A 20,460-nucleotide genomic window follows, 5' to 3' on the forward strand; every position below is an offset into this window, starting at 1 on the left:
TGGGATGTATAACATCTAGTCCAGGTGATTTGCTACTCTTTAGTTTGTCAATTTGCCCTGAGGTATCTTTCATGTTCACTGAGATTTTCTTCAATACATCACCTTTAAATATCACTTCTGGCATGGAAATCTGGCTTATATCCTCCTCAGTATAAAACTGAAGCAAATAAATCATTTAATCTCTCTATGGCCTTGTCCTCCATTAATGCATATTTATCTCTCAATCATCTAATGTTCTAATTGACTCCCTCCCATGCGTTTTCTTTGAATGTACCTGAAAAAGATTGTGTTATGAATTTTTACTTCTTCAGCAAGCTTTTTTTCATATTCTGTCTTAGTCATCCTTATCTATACTTTGCATCTAACTTGCCTGTTCTAATGCTGCTTCTTCTTTTCTTCATTTGGATCCCTTTTCCAGTTTTAGAAAGATATTATATTTGCTATAAGATTTAACTAATAGGCCATCACTTCCAACCTCACTGAGTAGGTGCATGAGCCTTGACCAATTCCTTCCTTGGCCCCTCCACTCTGCCCTGCTGCTGTTTATTTGCTATATTTAAAGGCCAGGTGATTTGATGCATATACTGAACATGCATGTCTGAATTTAAAGTTGGGGTAAGATGCATGTCTACTTATTAAACGGCCCACACACATCTTCCCTGCTGGTATGCCCCTTGGCCTGGCCCATTATCTTGATTCTGTTGTAACAGGAGAGGCATAAAAGGAATGACTCTGTTGATAGTGATCCTTTTTGGTTTCTTGTATCCAAAGACATAGCAATCCTTCTCCATTTTGTAATTTAACCAAGCGTATCCTTCATAGTCACAATGGACCCCAAAAATACTATCCGCATCAGTGAACAAGGTACTGTACAGAGATCTATCATATTGTCCCATAATAGCAAAACTGAGAAAACAATGCATGCAATTTGAGATATTCCTGGGCATGCACTCCCCTGCCCAAGCCTTATCTTGCTGCTTCCTTTTCTTATCCCTCTTCCTCCTGTTCCCCAAAAGTAAACATATGTCTATATAATCTCTCTTAATAATCTTGCAGCTAATGGATTTTGTCATATCCTTCCAAAGATCTTATAATGCTATTAAGACCAAGTGTCCCTTGTCATATTGTGGACCTACCAGCCACATCTTCTGACAGTTCTATTGACCTCTAGATTCTGACCCCAACGATATGAACAAAAAGCTAGAGGCATAACTAGATCTACAGTAAAATCATATATTTTTGCCCTGCTGTTTGCCATCTCTTCTCCCTTCTCTTCCCCTTGCCTAGCCACCATAGTTGTCAGGCTAAGATCCCTGATGGGGACTTGAACCAGGAATAACCCAGGAGTTCTGGATGGGAGTCCTAACCAGTAGACTAGCTAGTGATCTGGGGAAAGTTAAAGAGGTAGAGAAAAAGACAGTATCAGATAGCCCATAAGGCCAAACACTGAGATATCAGGAATTGGATGGGGCTCAGTTAAAAGGGGTTGCTGAGAATCAGGAAGCTGTTCACAGCACTATAAAAGATAACTAAAGCATTTGCTATTGAGCATCCTGTATTTACTTATTTATTTTAAAACAATTCTGAATCACCTTCCTGGTTTAAAAAAACACCTAATCAATGTACACCTTAAAATCTCAGAATCCAACAAAACAACTAAACAACAACAGCCCCACAAAGGGCTAACAATTGCTTGTGCGGCGGTTACTACCCTTAACAGAAGGCATGGGGATTACAACCTTAACCAATAAGCCTTGATACTTTGATACAACTGCAACATTGCTCTTAGCTTCAACAGCAGGAAGAAAATAGGAACTGGATTCAGAGAACAACCAACTAGGGCCCCAATGTTAACGGTCTCGGGAACTGATAAGCATGGGAGTAACTCACATGGAACAACAGTTACTACCCTTAACAGTAGCATGGGATTACTATGATTAACTAATGAGCCTTGATGTCTTTGACGCTACTGTAACATCGCTTTCTGCTTTGCCAGAGGGGGATGGGGAGGAGAGAGGAATTAGATTTAGAAGACAACCAACACAGACACTGACTTTTACAGTCTAGGGTACTGATACGCAGAGAAAAGGAAAAAAGGACAGGGCTGCTTCAACGGCCAAGTCCATATGCAGCGCACATCAAGCTGCACTGTCTGAATTTTCAAGAAGGCTCATCACCCAGTAAAAGAGTAACCTACATAGCATGGCAGATATTTCCATAAGATGCTTGATGGGCAGGCTGGATAGAGCATTTGGTCCTTTTCTGCTATTATTACTATGCTACTAAAAAGAAGCCGACCATCAACCACATCTATTAAACCTAGGTTGGAAATAATCAGGATTTCCCCTGCTTGAGAGAAACAAAGTAATTGGTTTCTAATCTCACATGAAGTGGAAGTTAATTCCAGAGTGAAGGAGCCACCACAGAGAACATGTTTGCTAGCAATCAAGATACTTTAACAATGTTACATATAGGAATTAACAGATCACAAGTGAGGACATACCAGTAAAGCTTGTTTCTCAAATAAAGGAAGTCATTTCCCTGCAGAATTCTAAAAACCGAGGTCAGAATTTTAAAATAAACCATACTCAATACTGGTAACCAATGAAGATATCACAATACAGGAGAACCTAGCAGCAACATTTTGGACTACCTGGAGAATAGTCCTTGCTGCCAAGTCTTTCATCTCCAGGTTGATCTGCTATCTACTTGCTGATTCTAGTTCCAGGCCTACAGTTCTGATTCACTTCTTGCACTTGCTCTAGTTATTAAACCTACTTTATTGCAGGCTCTTGACTTTGGCTCCTTCTTCAACTTTTGCTGCCTGTAAGTTTTAGACCCAGCCTCTATCCACGCAAGTACAGCTTCTGTCTTCTGATTACCTTCTAACTTGCAGAGAGGATATCCCATACCTGGCCCATCATGAACACCCACAAATGTGGCTTGGGGCCATGCTCCAAACCCCATAAGTACTCAGAGGGCAATAACTTGTCAACAATTCAGTACGCATCCTGGTTCACAAATTATTAAGTTACTGGATTTGCCTAAAAGTTAGCCATGCTAAACCAGGATTCCACAATAAGTCTTAATTAGTATACAAGCAAGTGCATTCTGGCTTACACTTGCAGGGTTATAATTCCAGTAGGGATCTGTGTTTGTTTAAAATGAATGGCCTATCCTCAATGAATATATTATATTCATTTGATTGTTTTGCCCATGAAACATAAGAACAAGTCCCATGAATGAAACATATGTCATTCATTTCATTCGTTTATGTTTCCCCATTTAAAAGCATTGGATGCATAAAATAGAGGTGTGAATCGTGTGCCCTATCGTCTTAACGATCGAAATCGTCTGGCAGGAGAAGAAAATCGTGTTTGGCACGATTTTTTAGTTAAAAAATTGTTTTTTCCGATTAGTGCGCACTAATCGGGAGTTAGTGCACACTAACCGAAAATGATACAATTTGACACTTTTCAGGTCAGTTAAGGTCAGTTTAGGAATGAATATGTATTCCTATTGGCTGCCCTCTTATTTATTCATGTTACCAAGGTTCCCACTGAAAATATATGAGGGATGGGAAATGGAAACAGTTGGTAGCTTGACAAAAAAAGTAATGTGATCAATCAATGTGACTAGAACTTGTGCCCTATCCCTGATACCGGGAGTGCTGTGATCTTCCTGCATGCAGTGCCCTATCCCTATTAATACCAGGAGTGTTGTGATCTTCCTGCACACAGTGCCCTAACCCTGATACCAGGGGTGTTGTGATCTTCCTGCACACAGTGCCATATCCCTGATACCAGGGGTGTTGTGATCTTCCTGCACTCAGTGCCATATCCCTATTAATACCAGGAGTGTTGTGATCTTCCTGCACACAGTGCCCTAACCCTGATACCAGGGGTGTTGTGATCTTCCTGCACACAGTGCCATATCCCTGATACCAGGGGTGTTGTGATCTTCCTGCACTCAGTGCCATATCCCTATTAATACCAGGAGTGTTGTGATCTTCCTGCACACAGTGCCCTATCCCTAATACCAGGAGTGTTGTGAACTTCCTGCACAAAGTGCCGTAACCCTGATACCAGGAGTGCTGTGATCTTCCTGCACAAAGTGCCCTATCCCTAATACCAGGAGTGTTGTGATCTTCCTGCACAAAGTGCCCTAACCCTGATACCAGGAGTGCTGTGATCTTCCTGCACAAAGTGCCCTATCCCTAATACCAGGAGTGCTGTGATCTTCCTGCACACAGTGCCCTAACCCTGATACCAGGGGTGTTGTGATCTTCCTGCATGCAGTGCCCTATCCCTATTAATACCAGGAGTGTTGTGATCTTCCTGCACACAGTGCCCTAACCCTGATACCAGGGGTGTTGTGATCTTCCTGCATGCAGTGCCCTATCCCTGATACCAGGGGTGTTGTGATCTTCCTGCATGCAGTGCCCTAACCCTGATACCAGGGGTGTTGTGATCTTCCTGCACTCAGTGCCCTATCCCTAATACCAGGAGTGTTGTGATCTTCCTGCACATAGTGCCCTATCCCTGATACCAGGGGTGTTGTGATCTTCCTGCATGCAGTGCCCTATCCCTATTAATACCAGGAGTGTTGTGATCTTCCTGCACACAGTGCCCTAACCCTGATACCAGGGGTGTTGTGATCTTCCTGCATGCAGTGCCCTATCCCTGATACCAGGGGTGTTGTGATCTTCCTGCATGCAGTGCCCTAACCCTGATACCAGGGGTGTTGTGATCTTCCTGCACTCAGTGCCCTATCCCTAATACCAGGAGTGTTGTGATCTTCCTGCACATAGTGCCCTATCCCTGATACCAGGGGTGTTGTGATCTTCCTGCATGCAGTGCCCTATCCCTATTAATACCAGGAGTGTTGTGATCTTCCTGCACACAGTGCCCTAACCCTGATACCAGGGGTGTTGTCATCTTCCTGCATGCAGTGCCCTATCCCTGATACCGGGATGTGTGCAAGAAGATCACAACACCCCCGGTAACCGGGATAGGGCACAGCATGCAGGAAGATCACAACACCCCCGGTATCAGGGATAGGGCACTGCATGCAGGAAGATCACAGCACTCCTGGTATCAGGGTTAGGACACTTTGTGCAGGAAGATCACAACACTCCTGGTATTAGGGATAGGGCACTTTGTGCAGGAAGATCACAACACCCCTGGTATCAGGGTTATGGCACTGCATGCAGGAAGATCACAACACCCCTGGTATCAGGGTTAGGGCACTGTGTGCAGGAAGATCACAACACTCCTGGTCTTAGTAGGGATATTGCACTGCATGCAGGAAGATCACAACACCCCTGGTATCAGGGTTATGGCACTGCATGCAGGAAGATCACAACACCCCTGGTATCAGGGTTAGGGCACTGTGTGCAGGAAGATCACAACACTCCTGGTCTTAATAGGGATATTGCACTGCATGCAGGAAGATCACAACACCCCTGGTATCAGGGTTAGGGCACTGCGAGCAGGAAGATCACAACACCTCTGGTATCAGAGTTAGGGCACTGCATGCAGGAAGATGACAACACCCCTGGTATCAGAGTTTGGGCACTGTGTGCAGGAAGATCACAACCCTCCTGGTATTAATAGGGATAGGGCACTGCATGCAGGAAGATCACAACACTTCTGGTATTAATAGGGATAGGGCACTGCATGCAGGAAGCTCACAACACCCCTGGTATCAGGGATAGGGCACTATGTGCAGGAAGATCACAACACTCCTGGTATTAATAGGGATAGGGCACTGCATGCAGGAAGATCACAACACCCCTGGTATCAGGGATAGGGCACTGTGTGCAGGAAGATCACAACACTCCTGGTATTAGGTATAGGGCACTGCATGCAGGAAGATCACAACACCCCTGGTATCAGGGTTAAGGCACTGTGTGCAGGAAGATCACAACACCCCTGGTATCAGAGATAGGGCACTGTGTGCAGGAAGATCACAACACACCCCTGGTATCAGTGATAGGGCACTGTGTGCAGGAAGATCACAATACTCCTGGTATTAGGGTTAGGGCACTGTGTGCAGGAAGATCACAACACTCCTGGTATTAATAGGGATAGGGCACTGCATGCAGGAAGATCACAACACCCCTGTTATCAGGGATAGGGCACTGTGTGCAGGAAGATCACAACACTCTTGCTAATAGGTATAGGGCACTGCATGCAGGAAGGTCACAGCACCCCTGGTATCAGGAATAGGGCACAAGTTCTAGTCACATTGACTGATCACATTACTTTTTTTGTCAACTACCAACAGTTTCCATTTCCCATCCCTCCAACTATCACCTCAGTGGGAACCTTGGTAACATCAATAGATAAGAGGGCAGCCAGCCAATAGGAATACATATTCATTCCTAACTGACCTTTACTGACCTGGAAAGTGTCAATAATTTGTATCATTTTCTGTTAGTGTTCCTGAGTTTCCATTTCCATTTCCCATCCCCCCAACCATCACCTCAGTGGGAACCTTGGTAACATCAATAGATAAGAGGGCAGCTAGCCAATAGGAATACATATGCATTCCTAACTGACCTTTACTGACCTGGAAAGTGTCAATTTGTATCATTTTCTGTTAGTGTGCACTAACGGGAGTTAGTGCGCACTAACGGGAGTTAGTGCGCACTATGGAGTTAGTGCGCACTAACTCCCGTTAGTGTGCACTAACACGATTTAATGATTTTTAACGATAAATCGTTAGAATTTCTATTGTATTGTGTTCTTTAACGATTTAAGACGATATTAAAATTATTGGACGATAATTTTAATCGTTGAAAAATGATTCACATCCCTAGCATTAAAAAGATAGAGTCTGAGACTGGGCAGATCATGTTGGAGTTTTCATAGCAACCAGCCTCGATGCCTATGTCTCATGTGAGAGGTTAGAGGAAAACTAGGATCTTTTGTCAAGGAAACTAGACTGACAAAGCAAGGAGACATATCAGAGAGAAGCATTTTTCTAAATCAGCGAATCACTGAACTTTCCATCCTTCTTATTAGAGATGTGAATCGTGTGCCCGATCGTCTTAACGATCGGGTTCGGCTGGAGGGAGAAAAAAATCTGATCGTTGGAGATGTGAATCGGAATCGGTTCCGATTCACATCGTTAATTTTTTTTTAGTGAGGCCCAACCCTTTAAAATTGACCCCTTACCTTCCCCCCCCCCCCCGAACCCCCCAAAACTTTTTACAAGTACCTGGTGGTCCAGTGGGGTCGCGGGGACCCATCTCCCGCTCTTTGGCCATTGGCACCATTTTGACTGCCACTCAAAACTGGTGCCGATGGCCCGATTAAAAATAAACCCACCCGACCCTTTAAAGATGACCCCTTAGCTTCTCCCACACTCCCGATCCCCCCAAAACATTTTAAAATTTCCTGGTGGTCTAGTGGTGGACCCGGGAGTGATTTCCCGTTCTCGGACACTAATGGGAGTAATGATTTTTCACAATAAATCATGAAAATTTCTATTGTATCGCTCACTGTACCGATTTTTGACGATTTAAAAAATATCGGACAATTTTTTTAAATCGTCAAAAAACAATTCACATCCCTTCTTCTTATAGTACCTAACTATGGGCCTCATTTTCAAAGCACTTTACCGCGTGCAATAAATTCGCGAATCGCGTTAACAGCTGTTAAGGCGATTGCAAATTAGTCAATTGGTATTCAGGGGGCGGAGTTGGGGCGGAGCATATGTAAAGCGGGAACCTGTGTATCGTGTGCGGCGAAACAACCGCAGTGTTAGCGCGGCTGCTATCGCAGATTTTAACTACAACTCCAACTTCGCGTTATGGACTGCGCTACGGGCCAGAAAAGGATTATCGCCATCCACGGTAGTTCCGGACAGCCTGTTGCAGGCTCCGAGAGAGGGAGAGAGAGAGAGAGAGAGAGAGAGAGAGAGAGAGAGAGAGAGAGAGAGAGAGAGAGAGAGAGAGAGAGAGAGAGAGAGCGCCTTACTATAGTGCCTATGCCCTACATAGGTATTTGAATCCCTATGGGAGGGCTACCTACTAACTCGGGGTGGGGATTAGGTATGAGCGTCGGGGGTTGGGGGCCACTTTTGTAGAGATGTGAATCGTTTTCCATATCGTCTTAACGATAGAAATCGTGTGGCAGGAGAAGAAAATCGTGTTTGGCACGATTATTTCGTTGAAAAAATCGTTAAAAATCGTTTTTTTCCGATTAGTGCGCACTAACTCGAGTTAGTGCGCACTAACTCCCCGTTAGTGCGCACTAACTCGAGTTAGTGTGCACTAACTCAAAATGATACAAATAGACACTTTCCAGGTCACTGAAGGTCAGTTAGGAATGAATATGTGTTCCTATTGGCTGGCAGCCCTCTTATCTATTGATGTTACCAAGGTTACCACTGAGATGATGGATGGGGGGATGGGAAATGGAACTGGAAACACATGAACACCAACAGAAAATGAAACAAAGTGTTCACACTTCCCAGGTCAGTAAAGGTCACTTTGGAATGAATATGTATTCCTATTGGCTGGCTGTGCTCTTATCTATTGATGTTACCAAGGTTACCACTGAGGTAATGGTTGGGGGGATGTGAAATGGAAACAGTTGGAAGCTTGACATGTGATGATCAGCACTCACGTGACTAGAACTTCTTTGTTTATTATTTTTGTTAGCAGACACGTGCATGTTGAATTTGCCAATCACTGTGCATTTTAGAAAGGTGGTCCTGGCTGGAACTGTACACAGTTCAAATATATGTAATTGATTGTTGGTAAGTGTATTTTTTAAGTAGCCACACTGGCACAAGTATGTTTACTTTTCCTCCTACTTAACTCACTAGCTCAGCTTTGTAAGAAGGGCTTCTCTGCTTGAGTGAGGGTCAGGCAGCTCCCCCCTTTCTGTGAAGCCAGCCTCTCACTAGTAATGCAGGGAGGGAGCTGTCTCAGACTTCACCATCCTCCCTCCCCCCCCTCACCCACACACCATTCACTAGCTGGGACATGGGGGAAGTCAGGAGTGAGGGTCAGTCAGCTCCCCCCTGTCTGTGAAGCCAGCCTCTCACTAGTAATGCAGGGAGGGAGCTGTCTCAGACTTCATCATCCACCCCCCCCCCCTCACCCACACACCATTCACTAGCTGGGACATGGGGGAATTCAGGAGTGAGGGTCAGGCAGCTCCCCCCTGTCTGTGAAGCCAGCCTCTCACTAGTAATGCAGGGAGGGAGCTGTCTCAGACTTCACCATCCTCCCCCCCCCCCTCACCCACACACCATTCACTAGCTGGGACATGGGGGAAGTCAGGAGTGAGGGTCAGGCAGCTCCCCCCTGTCTGTGAAGCCAGCCTCTCACTAGTAATGCAGGGAGGGAGCTGTCTCAGACTTCACCATCCTCCCCCCCCCCCTCACCCACACACCATTCACTAGCTGGGACATGGGGGAAGTCAGGAGTGAGGGTCAGGCAGCTCCCCCCTGTCTGTGAAGCCAGCCTCTCACTAGTAATGCAGGGAGGGAGCTGTCTCAGACTTCACCATCCTCCTCCCCCCCCCCCTCACCCACACACCATTCACTAGCTGGGACATGGGGGAAGTCAGGAGTGAGGGTCAGGCAGCTCCCCCCTGTCTGTGAAGCCAGCCTCTCACTAGTAATGCAGGGAGGGAGCTGTCTCAGACTTCACCATCCTCCCCCCCCCCCTCACCCACACACCATTCACTAGCTGGGACATGGGGGAATTCAGGAGTGGGGGTCAGGCAGCTCCCCCTTGTCTGTGAAGCCAGCCTCTCACTAGTAATGCAGGGAGGGAGCTGTCTCAGACTTCACCATCTTCCCCCCCCCCCCCTCACCCACACACCATTCACTAGCTGGGACATGGGGGAAGTCAGGAGTGAGGGTCAGGCAGCTCCCCCTGTCTGTGAAGCCAGCCTCTCACTAATAATGCAGGGAGGGAGCTGTCTCAGACTTCACCATCCTCCCCCCCCCCCTCACCCACACACCATTCACTAGCTGGGACATGGGGGAATTCAGGAGTGAGGGTCAGGCAGCTCCCCCCTGTCTGTGAAGCCAGCCTCTCACTAGTAATGCAGGGAGGGAGCTGTCTCAGACTTCACCATCCCCCCCCCCCTCACCCACACACCATTCACTAGCTGGGACATGGGGGAAGTCAGGAGTGAGGGTCAGGCAGCTCCCCCTTGTCTGTGAAGCCAGCCTCTCACTAGTAATGCAGGGAGGGAGCTGTCTCAGACTTCACCATCCTCCCCCCACCCCCCTCACCCACACACCATTCACTAGCTGGGACATGGGGGAAGTCAGGAGTGAGGGTCAGGCAGCTCCCCCCTGTCTGTGAAGCCAGCCTCTCACTAGTAATGTAGGGAGGGAGCTGTCTCAGACTTCACCATCCTCCCCCCCCCCCTCACCCACACACCATTCACTAGCTGGGACATGGGGGAAGTCAGGAGTGAGGGTCAGGCAGCTCCCCCCTGTCTGTGAAGCCAGCCTCTCACTAGTAATGCAGGGAGGGAGCTGTCTCAGACTTCACCATCCTCCCCCCCCCCCTCACCAACACACCATTCACTAGCTGGGACATGGGGGAAGTCAGGAGTGAGGGTCAGGCAGCTCCCCCCTGTCTGTGAAGCCAGCCTCTCACTAGTAATGCAGGGAGGGAGCTGTCTCAGACTTCACCATCCTCCTCCCCCCCCCCCTCACCCACACACCATTCACTAGCTGGGACATGGGGGAAGTCAGGAGTGAGGGTCAGGCAGCTCCCCCCTTGTCTGTGAAGCCAGCCTCTCACTAGTAATGCAGGGAGGGAGCTGTCTCAGACTTCACCATCCTCCCCCCCCCCTCACCCACACACCATTCACTAGCTGGGACATGGGGGAAGTCAGGAGTGAGGGTCAGGCAGCTCCCCCCTGTCTGTGAAGCCAGCCTCTCACTAGTAATTCAGGGAGGGAGCTGTCTCAGACTTCACCATCCTCCCCCCCCCCCCACCCACACACCATTCACTAGCTGGGAGATGGGGGAAGTCAGGAGTGAGGGTCAGGCAGCTCCCCCCTGTCTGTGAAGCCAGCCTCTCACTAGTAATGCAGGGAGGGAGCTGTCTCAGACTTCACCATCCTCCCCCCCCCCCTCACCCACACACCATTCTCTAGCTGGGACATGGGGGAAGTCAGGAGTGAGGGTCAGGCAGCTCCCCCCTGTCTGTGAAGCCAGCCTCTCACTAGTAATGCAGGGAGGGAGCTGTCTCAGACTGGTATCAGGGTTAGGGCACTGTGTGCAGGAAGATCACAACACTCCTGGTATTAATAGGGAATAGGGCACTGTAAGAGATGACTGTAGTAGATTGAATAAAGATCTGATGTTTCTGCTCTCCTCACACCAAACAAAAACAACACACAAGCAGAGAAGCCCTTCTTACAAAGCTGAGCTAGTGAGTTAAGTAGGAGGAAAAGTAAACATACTTGTGCCAGTGTGGCTACTTAAAAAATACACTTACCAACAATCAATTACATATATTTGAACTGTGTACAGTTCCAGCCAGGACCACCTTTCTAAAATGCACAGTGATTGGCAAATTCAACATGCACTAGCATTTCAGGTGCCTGCTAACAAAAATAATAAACAAACAAGTTCTAGTCACGTGAGTGCTGATCATTACATTACTTTTTTTGTCAAGCTTCCAACTGTTTCCATTTCACATCCCCCCAACCATTACCTCAGTGTTAGCCTTGGTAACATCAATAGATAAGAGCACAGCCAGCCAATAGGAATACATACATACATATTCATTCCTAAGTGACCTTTACTGACCTGGGAAGTGTGAACACTTTGTTTCATTTTCTGTTGGTGTTCGTTAGTTTCCAGTTCCATTTCCCATCCCCCCAACCATCACCTCAGTGGTAACCTTGGTAACATCAATAGATAAGAGGGCAGCCAGCCAATAGGAACACATATTCATTCCTAACTGACCTTCAGTGACCTGGAAAGTGTTTATTTGTATCATTTTCAGTTAGTGCGCACTAAATCGAGTTAGTGCGCACTAACGGGGAGTTAGTGCGCACTAACTCCCGTTAGTGCGCACTAACACGATTTAACGATTTTTAACGATAAATCGTTAGAATTTCTATTGTATCGTGTTCTATAACGATTTATGACTATATTAACATTATCGGACGATAATTTTAATCGTTGAAAAACGATTCACATCCCTACACTTTTGCATTCCACATGAGACCTACGGACAGAACAGTGGTCTCTAGTGCAGATTTGCTGGCCGTCGGAGTGAGGACGCTCACACCAAGAAGTGGTTTGTGCAACGTTCTCTCTACCTAGCTTGATGGACACTCTACCTGGGCAACAACATGCTAGGTGGAGAGAACGTTGGCCAAATCTCCGCTTGGAGTGAGCGTCCTCACTCCGACGGCCAGCAAATCTGCACTAGAGACCACTGTTCTGTCCGTAGGTCTCATGTGGAATGCAAAAGTGGCCCCCAACCCCCGACGCTCATACCTAATCCCCACCCCGAGTTAGTAGGTAGCCCTCCCATAGGGATTCAAATACCTATGTAGGGCATAGGCACTATAGTAAGGCTCTCTCTCTCATCGTGCAGTGGGAAAACATCGCGTGCGGCGCTAATGTGTTCACGAATGGCGAAAACATCGCCGCTGGTAACGCCCCCTCATGCGATATTGGAAAATAAGGCCCTATTTCAGCTTGCAGCTGAATTCTATCATTTGTGGAGGATACATCCTGCTTTGCTGTTGTGTTTGAAATCTGTATTACTATAGTCGTTTGAATCAATAGTGCTTTGGGTTCAATATTAGAAACATTCCACATGTTCTAATCCTGTTAGCTGGTAGCTGCTGTCATACTGTCAGGCCGATACAGTAAGGAGCGGTAGGAAGAGCTGTGTTAGTGCCGGGAACACACCCGCGGTTGCCGCATGCACAGTCCCGCTCGATACTGTATTTAAATAGCTTGCAAATGCAAGCCGCATCCAAGAAGCGTCCGTGAAGTGTTAGGCCCGTGCAACCCATTTTACTGTATAGAGCGCTATACAGTATCCTGGGTGCGCTGGCCTAACGCTTCAGAGACACGCTGGTATCTGTCATTTCAAATGTTATTTCAAATGGCATTTGAAATGACAGGTACCAGGAAGTGTACGGTTCTCCTACGCTCGGGATTGGCAGTCCTCTCTCCCCTCCTCCCGCAGTTCCCCTGCCTCCCGGGGGGCAGCCGGCAGCGAAAGCGGCCCTGCCAGCGAAGATGGATGCGTGCACGGGTGAAAGCGGCCCCTGTGCGTGCAATTTGGCCGCTCAAGACGTGACGTCACATGCCATGACGCCAAACGTCATGATGTCATGCCTTGAGTGGCCCAATTGCACGCACAGGGGCCGCTTTTGCCCGTGCAGGCATCCATCTTCACTGGCAGCTGCCTCCGGGAGGCAGGGGAGCCACGGTCCGTCTCTGCCGATGTCCGTCTCTGGAGGAGGGCTGCAAGAAAAGTAAGTCACTTTGTTGCTACTTTTTTTTTTTTCGCTTAACCTCTTTAAGTGAAACTTAGATTTTGCTTTCTTCACTATCATTTTCTATGTTGAGAAATATGCTTCTTGCTTTAGAGAAGTCTTTGCTACCCATTGTAAGAGAAATAGTAGGTGTTGTTGAGACAGACGGGAATTTGATACTGCAATATGCTTTGGACCATTAATTTATCAAACATGGAAACTGAAAAAAAGCAAACATGAAAACAATATCTGCTAATCGTAGCAGCTCGTTTTGGAATAGTCGCTTTTTCGATTTTTTTTTTCGCTTTTTCGCTTTTTCCTGCTTTCGTTGCTTTGGGAGGAGGGGAGAGAGGACTGGGGCTGCCCCAGAGACCAGCACCCATGGACGCGGCCAGGGCAGGTGAGCGGGGGCTAGGGGAAAGTTTGCCGCCTACCCTAACCCCTACCTCTAACGCAGGGGTAAGGGTAGGCGGTAAGTTAGGTTAAACGCACGGCAAAATGGCAGGGTAAAAAAGCGATAGTCAGGGCGTGCGTTACTGGATGGTAGAGAATAGCTAATTCGATCGTTTACATGCAATATACATGCCGCGTGCAGAAGGGATTGCCCGGGGATTTAAGGACGTGGTAAGAGTAGGTTAAAGGGGATTGGGGATCGAAGGAAGGGCTAACGCGGCCAGAAAGTGAGTAGAAAGCGGGTTAGGAATGGGGAAACCGCAGAAGCACTTTACAGGATTGACCTGAATGTGAGCAATGCTTTTAAATGTCACATCTAAGTATTCAATAGTACCAGCTTTGCAATTATAGATGTGGTTTTTCTTTTACCTCTGTCTCTAATATCCCAAGTCTCACCTAAAAATGGGAATTTCATGACATGTGACTGTGAATTAGTTTTAGTTTATGATATGTTATCTGACAGATTTCTTAATCATAAAAATGATCCTTTGTAATTATGTTGCTTTATTGCATATACTTTCACATTCCAGTTCTACCCAGATTGATATAGTCCAGACATTAGATAACGGAAAGCCAGTGATAATGTAAATCCTACTGGAAGTTAGAGATGTGAATCGTGTGCCAGATCGTCTTAACGATCAGATTCGGCTGGGGGGGGGGGGCAAAATCTGATCGTTAAGATATGTGAATTGGAATCGTTTCCGATTCCAATTCACATCGCTAAATTTTTTTTTAGGGAGGCCCACGCCGCTAAAAAAAAAAAACAACACCCGACCCTTTAAATCGACCCCACCCTCCCGACCCCCCCCCCTCCCCCAAAACCTTTTAAAATTTACCTGGTGGTCCAGGGGGGCCTCGGGGAGAGATCCAGAGGGGCCTCGGGGAGAGGAGAGATCCAGGGGGGCCTCGGGGAGAGATTTCCCGTTCCCAGGCATCACCTGTTCTAAAAACAAATGGCGCCGATGCCCCTTTGCCCTTACCATGTGACAGGGTATCAGTGCCATTAGCCGGCCCCTGTCACATGGTAGGAGCACTGGATGGCCGGTACCATCTTTAAAGATGGCGCCGGCCATCCAGCCATCTTTACTCATCAGCCCATAATATAATATTTACTCATTAGCCCCTATTATAATAGGGGCTAATGAGTAAAGATGGCGCCGGCCATCCAGTGCTCCTACCATGTGACAGGGGCCGGCCAATGGCACGGATACCCTGTCACATGGTAAGGGCAAAGGGGCATCAGCGCCATTTTTTTTTAGAACAGGTGGATCTCTCCTCCCCCTGAGGCCCCCCTGGATCTCTCCCCGAGGCCCCCCGAGGCCCCCCTGGACCACCAGGTAAATTTTAAAAGGTTTTGGGGGGGTCGGGAGGGTGGGGTCGATTTAAAGGGTCGGGTGGGTTTTTTTTTTAACTGCGCGGGCCTCCCTTAAAAAAAAAAGGGTTGGGAGGGTGGGGGGTCGATTTAAAGGGTCGGGTGTTTTGTTTTTTTTATCGGGCCATCGGCGCCATTTTAATTAGTAGCAGCCAAAATGGCGCTGATGGCCCGAGGGCGGGAGATCGCGCCGGGACCCCCCTACTGGACCACCAGGTAACTTAACATTTTGGGGGGGTTCGGGAGGGTGGGGGAGGGTAAGGAATTGGTTTTAAAGGGTCGGGGTGGGTTTAGGGGTTGTTTTGGTGTGCCGGTTTTCCCGCCCTCCCCCAAATAATTCCCGTGCCCTATTTAACGATACAATACAAATGCCCCTGACGATAAATCAGGGGCATTTGTACTGTATTGTGCACTCTAACGATTTTGGACAATTTTAAAATTATCTGACGATAATTTTAATCGTTCAAAAACGATTCACATCCCTACTGGAAGTCACAATGACTCATTTTATGAACTGCAATCAAGGAAATTAAACAAAGGCACAATTTTTACTAGTGTATTTGAGATTATAAGTGTGGGTTGATTTCAATCAGTTTTCCCACAAATAGCACCTCTGACAGAACAGAGAGCCAACATTTGATAGCTTTAAAATGATACCAGCATTTCAGTTTAAGAAAAAGGGACTTTAGAGTTTAAAAAATGCAATAATTTATTCACAGGCAGAAAGCTGTAAAAGTTTGTATGGTCTTTTTATGTGTTTACTATCAAGTATATCTGTTGATATTTCAGAACCAAACTAGAGAAGAAACTGAGGATTACTATGGAGCCCTAACAACTCTTGAAATATGATAATGTGAAGCTCTTATAGCAATATTTGAATTTTATGTTAGCCAGGGATCCTGCACTTTATTTTTAATTATTTGGTTTTAGAACCCTCTCCTGGAAACCATACTGGAGCTTATTTGTAGGGGATAATTTTCTAAATCATTTACATGTATAAAACACAGTTTTGCATGCATACATAGGCTTTTTGAAAATGACCCCAAGGTTAGAATGTGTAAAAGTACATGAGGAAGTTAATATGTACATACTTCCACACATACTACAAAGAGACATACCGGGGCATAGAGAGGCACCTATGCCATGTTAAAGTACTTGCAGTCTCACTAATTTTCAAAATAGACTTATGTCTATAAGTTCTCTTTGAAAGTTAGAGGCGAAGACCACATGTGCTTTGTTCATGCAGACTTCAGCCCTATGAAAGCTGTTATAAAACTTAAAACTACTCTCATAGATGGGAACTTTAAAATGAGTATGCGTGCACCCACATACGCTCCTAGGTAAGCATGAGCACACATACGCTGGAATTTTAAATCGTCCATTCAAGTGTGTGCATATAATATAAAATACGCTTAGTGTGCATATGTGTTGTCCTAATTTTATACAGTTTTGTGAGGAAACATTATTTGCTTATCTTTCCTTAGTACTTGTCTTTTACATGTACAAGTGAGCACGTTATAAAGCATGCACACTTGAAAGGAAATGACTAGTTTGATCATTATGTCCACCAGTTTGCTCAGTGAATCTTTGGGTCATCAAGACCCTTCTAGTTCTTCAGCCTGCACTCCACCCAATGTACCCAGGCCACTCAGCCAATCAGTTTTTGCTATAACGACTTTTATTCTGACTTATACCTGAAAAACAGCAGAAATTAATAAGCGCAGATAGTCAAACATGCATTGCGTTCACAAATTTTAAAATTGGGATTTACGTGCATAGATGTTGACCCCGCTCCAGACCACCCCGACCCACCCCTAACATGCCCCTTTTTTATGTGTGCTCTGTTGCTCGCATATCCACATATATACAGATACTTTGCCACTTTTAAAATAAGAGCTGCTCGTGCTTGGCCCATATACTTGAGTATATGGGCCTTTTTACATGAGCAACTCTTTTAAAATGTGCCCCATAAAGTATAATCATTTGTGCTAATACTACCTGCATACTTCAAAGTTGCCCTAAAGCCTTTAATGCTGAAAATTAGGGATGTGCAGAGGGATGACATACGTTGCATTCGTGATTCGGATTCGTCTGGGAGCAGATACGTTGCATTCGGCCGTATGGTGCCCCGATGCGTTAATACGGCGATTTCTATTCGTGTCCCAGCTAAAGCTAAAATTAACTACAACCCCCCAACCCTCCTAACCTCCCCAAGACTTAACAAAACTGCCAGGTGGTCCAGCGGGGGTCTGGGAACCATCCCCTGCATTCACACCCTCGGTGCCGGTTTCATCATGGTGCCGATAGCCATTATCACAGGGGCTACTGGTGCCATTGGTCAGCCCCTGTCACATGGCCATCAGCGCCATCTTGTGCTCCTACCATGTGACAGGGACTGACCAATGGCACCGGTAGCCCCTGTGACATAGTATGGGCAAAGGCTATCGGTGCCATTTTGAATAGTGGCATCGGACGGCCGGAGTGCAGGAGGTCGCTCTGAGACCCCCAGGGACTTTTGGCCAGCTTGGGGGGGCCTCCTGATCCCCACAAGACTTGCCAAAAGTCCAGCAGGGGTCCGGGAGCGACCTCCTGCACGCCGGCCGTCCGATGCTAGTACTCAAAATGGCGCCGATCGCCTTTGCCCTCACTATGTCACAGGTACCAATGGTCAGCCCCTGTGTCATTGTGAGGGCAAAGGCGATCTGCTGCCAGTATTCAAAATGGCACCGATCGCCTTTGCCCTCACTATGTCACAGGGGCCGACCGTTGGTTGCTGTTAGCAACAGTTGCTGTTAGTTGCTGTTGGCGCCGATCGACTTTGCCCTGAGACTCAAAATGGCACCGATCGCCTTTGCCCTCACTATCGCCTTTGCGTCTCAAAATGGCGCCAATCGCCTTTGCCCTCACTATGTGTGACATAGTGAGGGCAAAGGCGATTGGCGCCATTTTGAGTATTGGCATTGGACGGCCGGCTTGCAGGAGGTCGCTCCCGAACCCCCACTGGACTTTTGGCAAGTCTTGGGGGGGTCAGGAGGCCACCCCCCCAAGCTGGCCAAAAGTCCCTGTGGGTCCAACGGGGGTCCCGGAGCAACCTCCTGCATGCCAGCCGTCCGATGCCAGGACTCAAAATGGCGCCGATAGCCTTTGCCCATACTATGTCACAGGGGCTACCGGTGCCATTGGTCAGCCCCTGTCACATGGTAGGAGCACAAGATGGCGCCGGTGACCATGTGACAGGGGCTGACCAATGGCACCGGTAGCCCCTGTGACACAGGCTATCGGCGCCATGTTGAAACCGGCAAACGAGGGTGTGAGAATGCAGGGATGGCTTCTGGACTCCTCGCTGGACCACCAGGGAGTTTTGGTAAGTCTTGGGGGGGTCAGGAGGGTGGGGGGTTTAAATTTTTATTTAGGAGGCCGAATAAAACAGAAATATGTTAAATACTTGGGGAGTCGTGATGCGTTTCGCCTCCCACGTATTTAACAGATAGGACAAAATAAGTTGCGGATTACAAATACGTGGAAAACGGATGCACACCCCTATAAAATAGCTGCTTCCTGGGCACAGGCTGATGTATGCGCACAAATGTGTGCCCGCATACTGACTTGAAAGTTAATGTCTTAGTGCATATATACTTGTGTGTGAGTAAAAAAAAAAAAAAACTGGGAGTAGAGTTAGACCTCTCAGGGGTGTTCCAGGCTGTGGCCAAAATTTACCCATGTAAATTTGAATGTTAAATCCGGTGGCTATATTGCACGGTGGGCTGTTAGTCACATATGTTTACTTCTGCTATTGATGAGGTGTAAGTCTGTATAAATATCTGTTTAGGCCTAAAAAAAACCGGGTGAGGAATCTGGCTCAAACTGGCAGGAGTGCAGACCGAAAAACAAAAGGGGCTGGATGACGTTGAGACAGACTGGACAAACTGGTGGACTGATTGTTAAAACTGGGAATGTCCTTCACATGAGCATGTTTTAAAATCCACTTACCTGTGCACATTAAAGCCAACAAAGAACTAAGGGAAGATACACTGATTTGTTTGCTCAAGTAACTGCTTAAAATTAGGAGGACACATATACGCGGTAGGTGTATTTTAAATCAGATGCACACAATTGCATGCACGATTTAAAATTACTGGGGTACATTTTTTAAAAAAGTACGCTGGATTTTATAAGATATGTGCGTAGCTGTGCGTATCTTATAAAATCCGTAGTCGGCTCGCGCAAGGGGGTGCACATTTGTGCAACCTGTGTGCGCTGAGTCCGGCGTGCGCTGCCTGTTCCTGCCGCCTCCCCTCACCTTCCCCTCCCTAACCCACCCCCCACGGCCCTATCTACCCCCCCTACCTTTGTCGGCAGATTTACGCCTACCCGACGCAGGTGTAAATCTGCGCACGCCAGAGAGCTACTGGCGCGCCATCGCCCGACCCGGGGGCTAGTCCAGAGGCCTCGGCCACGCCCCCGTTCCAGCCCTTAACCGCCCCCTGACCCTGGACACGCCCCCTACCACCCCTTTTACAAAGCCCCGGGACTTACGCGCGTCCTGGGGCTAGGTGCGCACTGGCGGCCTATGCAAAATAGGCGCGCCGGCACGCGAGTGCCCTGCGCGCGTAAATCTGGCCGGATTTACGTGCGCAGGGCTTTTAAAATCCAGCCCACTGTGTATGTGTTTTCACATACCCATTTGTGCATATATGGGCATCCATGAGCTTCTTTTAAAGTTACCATCTCTTACAAGAGCATTAAAAGTTTGGTTCAGAATACAGTTTGATAAATTTGTGCTCATTTAAATTGTGCAAATAATTTAATTAATGCTTTCTTTCCCAGGATCGTGCTCCCAATCCTAATGAACGAAAAACAAGCACAACCACACTCACAGTGGATGTGCTTGATGGAGATGATCTTGGGCCTATGTTTCTCCCTTGTGTTCTGGTTAATAAAACACATGACTGTAGGCCTCTCAACTACCAAGCCAGCCTTCCAGAATTAATTGATCCAGTAAGTACAATATGATTGTCTAGGCTTCTTGTGCTTTTTCCTAACTTTTTTCACAGGGCAGTGACCTGTTGTCATGAGGATATAATTTAGGAATTTTGATAATTGATGGCTATAGCTTTTATGTTCTCGATTTAAATTATTTAT

At 47.1% G+C, this 20,460-nt stretch overlaps 1 protein-coding gene across 1 annotated transcript in view; it reads left to right on the forward strand.

Annotated features, from left to right (window-relative positions):
• Positions 1-20,460, forward strand: part of PCDH15 (protocadherin related 15) — a 2,056,285-nt gene that overhangs the window by 645,623 nt on the left and 1,390,202 nt on the right. Inside the window, exon 9 of the mRNA XM_029609778.1 lies at positions 20,146-20,316. Within this exon, the coding sequence (XP_029465638.1) occupies positions 20,146-20,316 (171 nt within the window). The remainder of the gene's footprint in view (positions 1-20,145; positions 20,317-20,460) is intronic.

Source organism: Rhinatrema bivittatum, chromosome 7 (assembly GCF_901001135.1).
Source record: "Rhinatrema bivittatum chromosome 7, aRhiBiv1.1, whole genome shotgun sequence".
NCBI lineage: Eukaryota > Metazoa > Chordata > Amphibia > Gymnophiona > Rhinatrematidae > Rhinatrema > Rhinatrema bivittatum.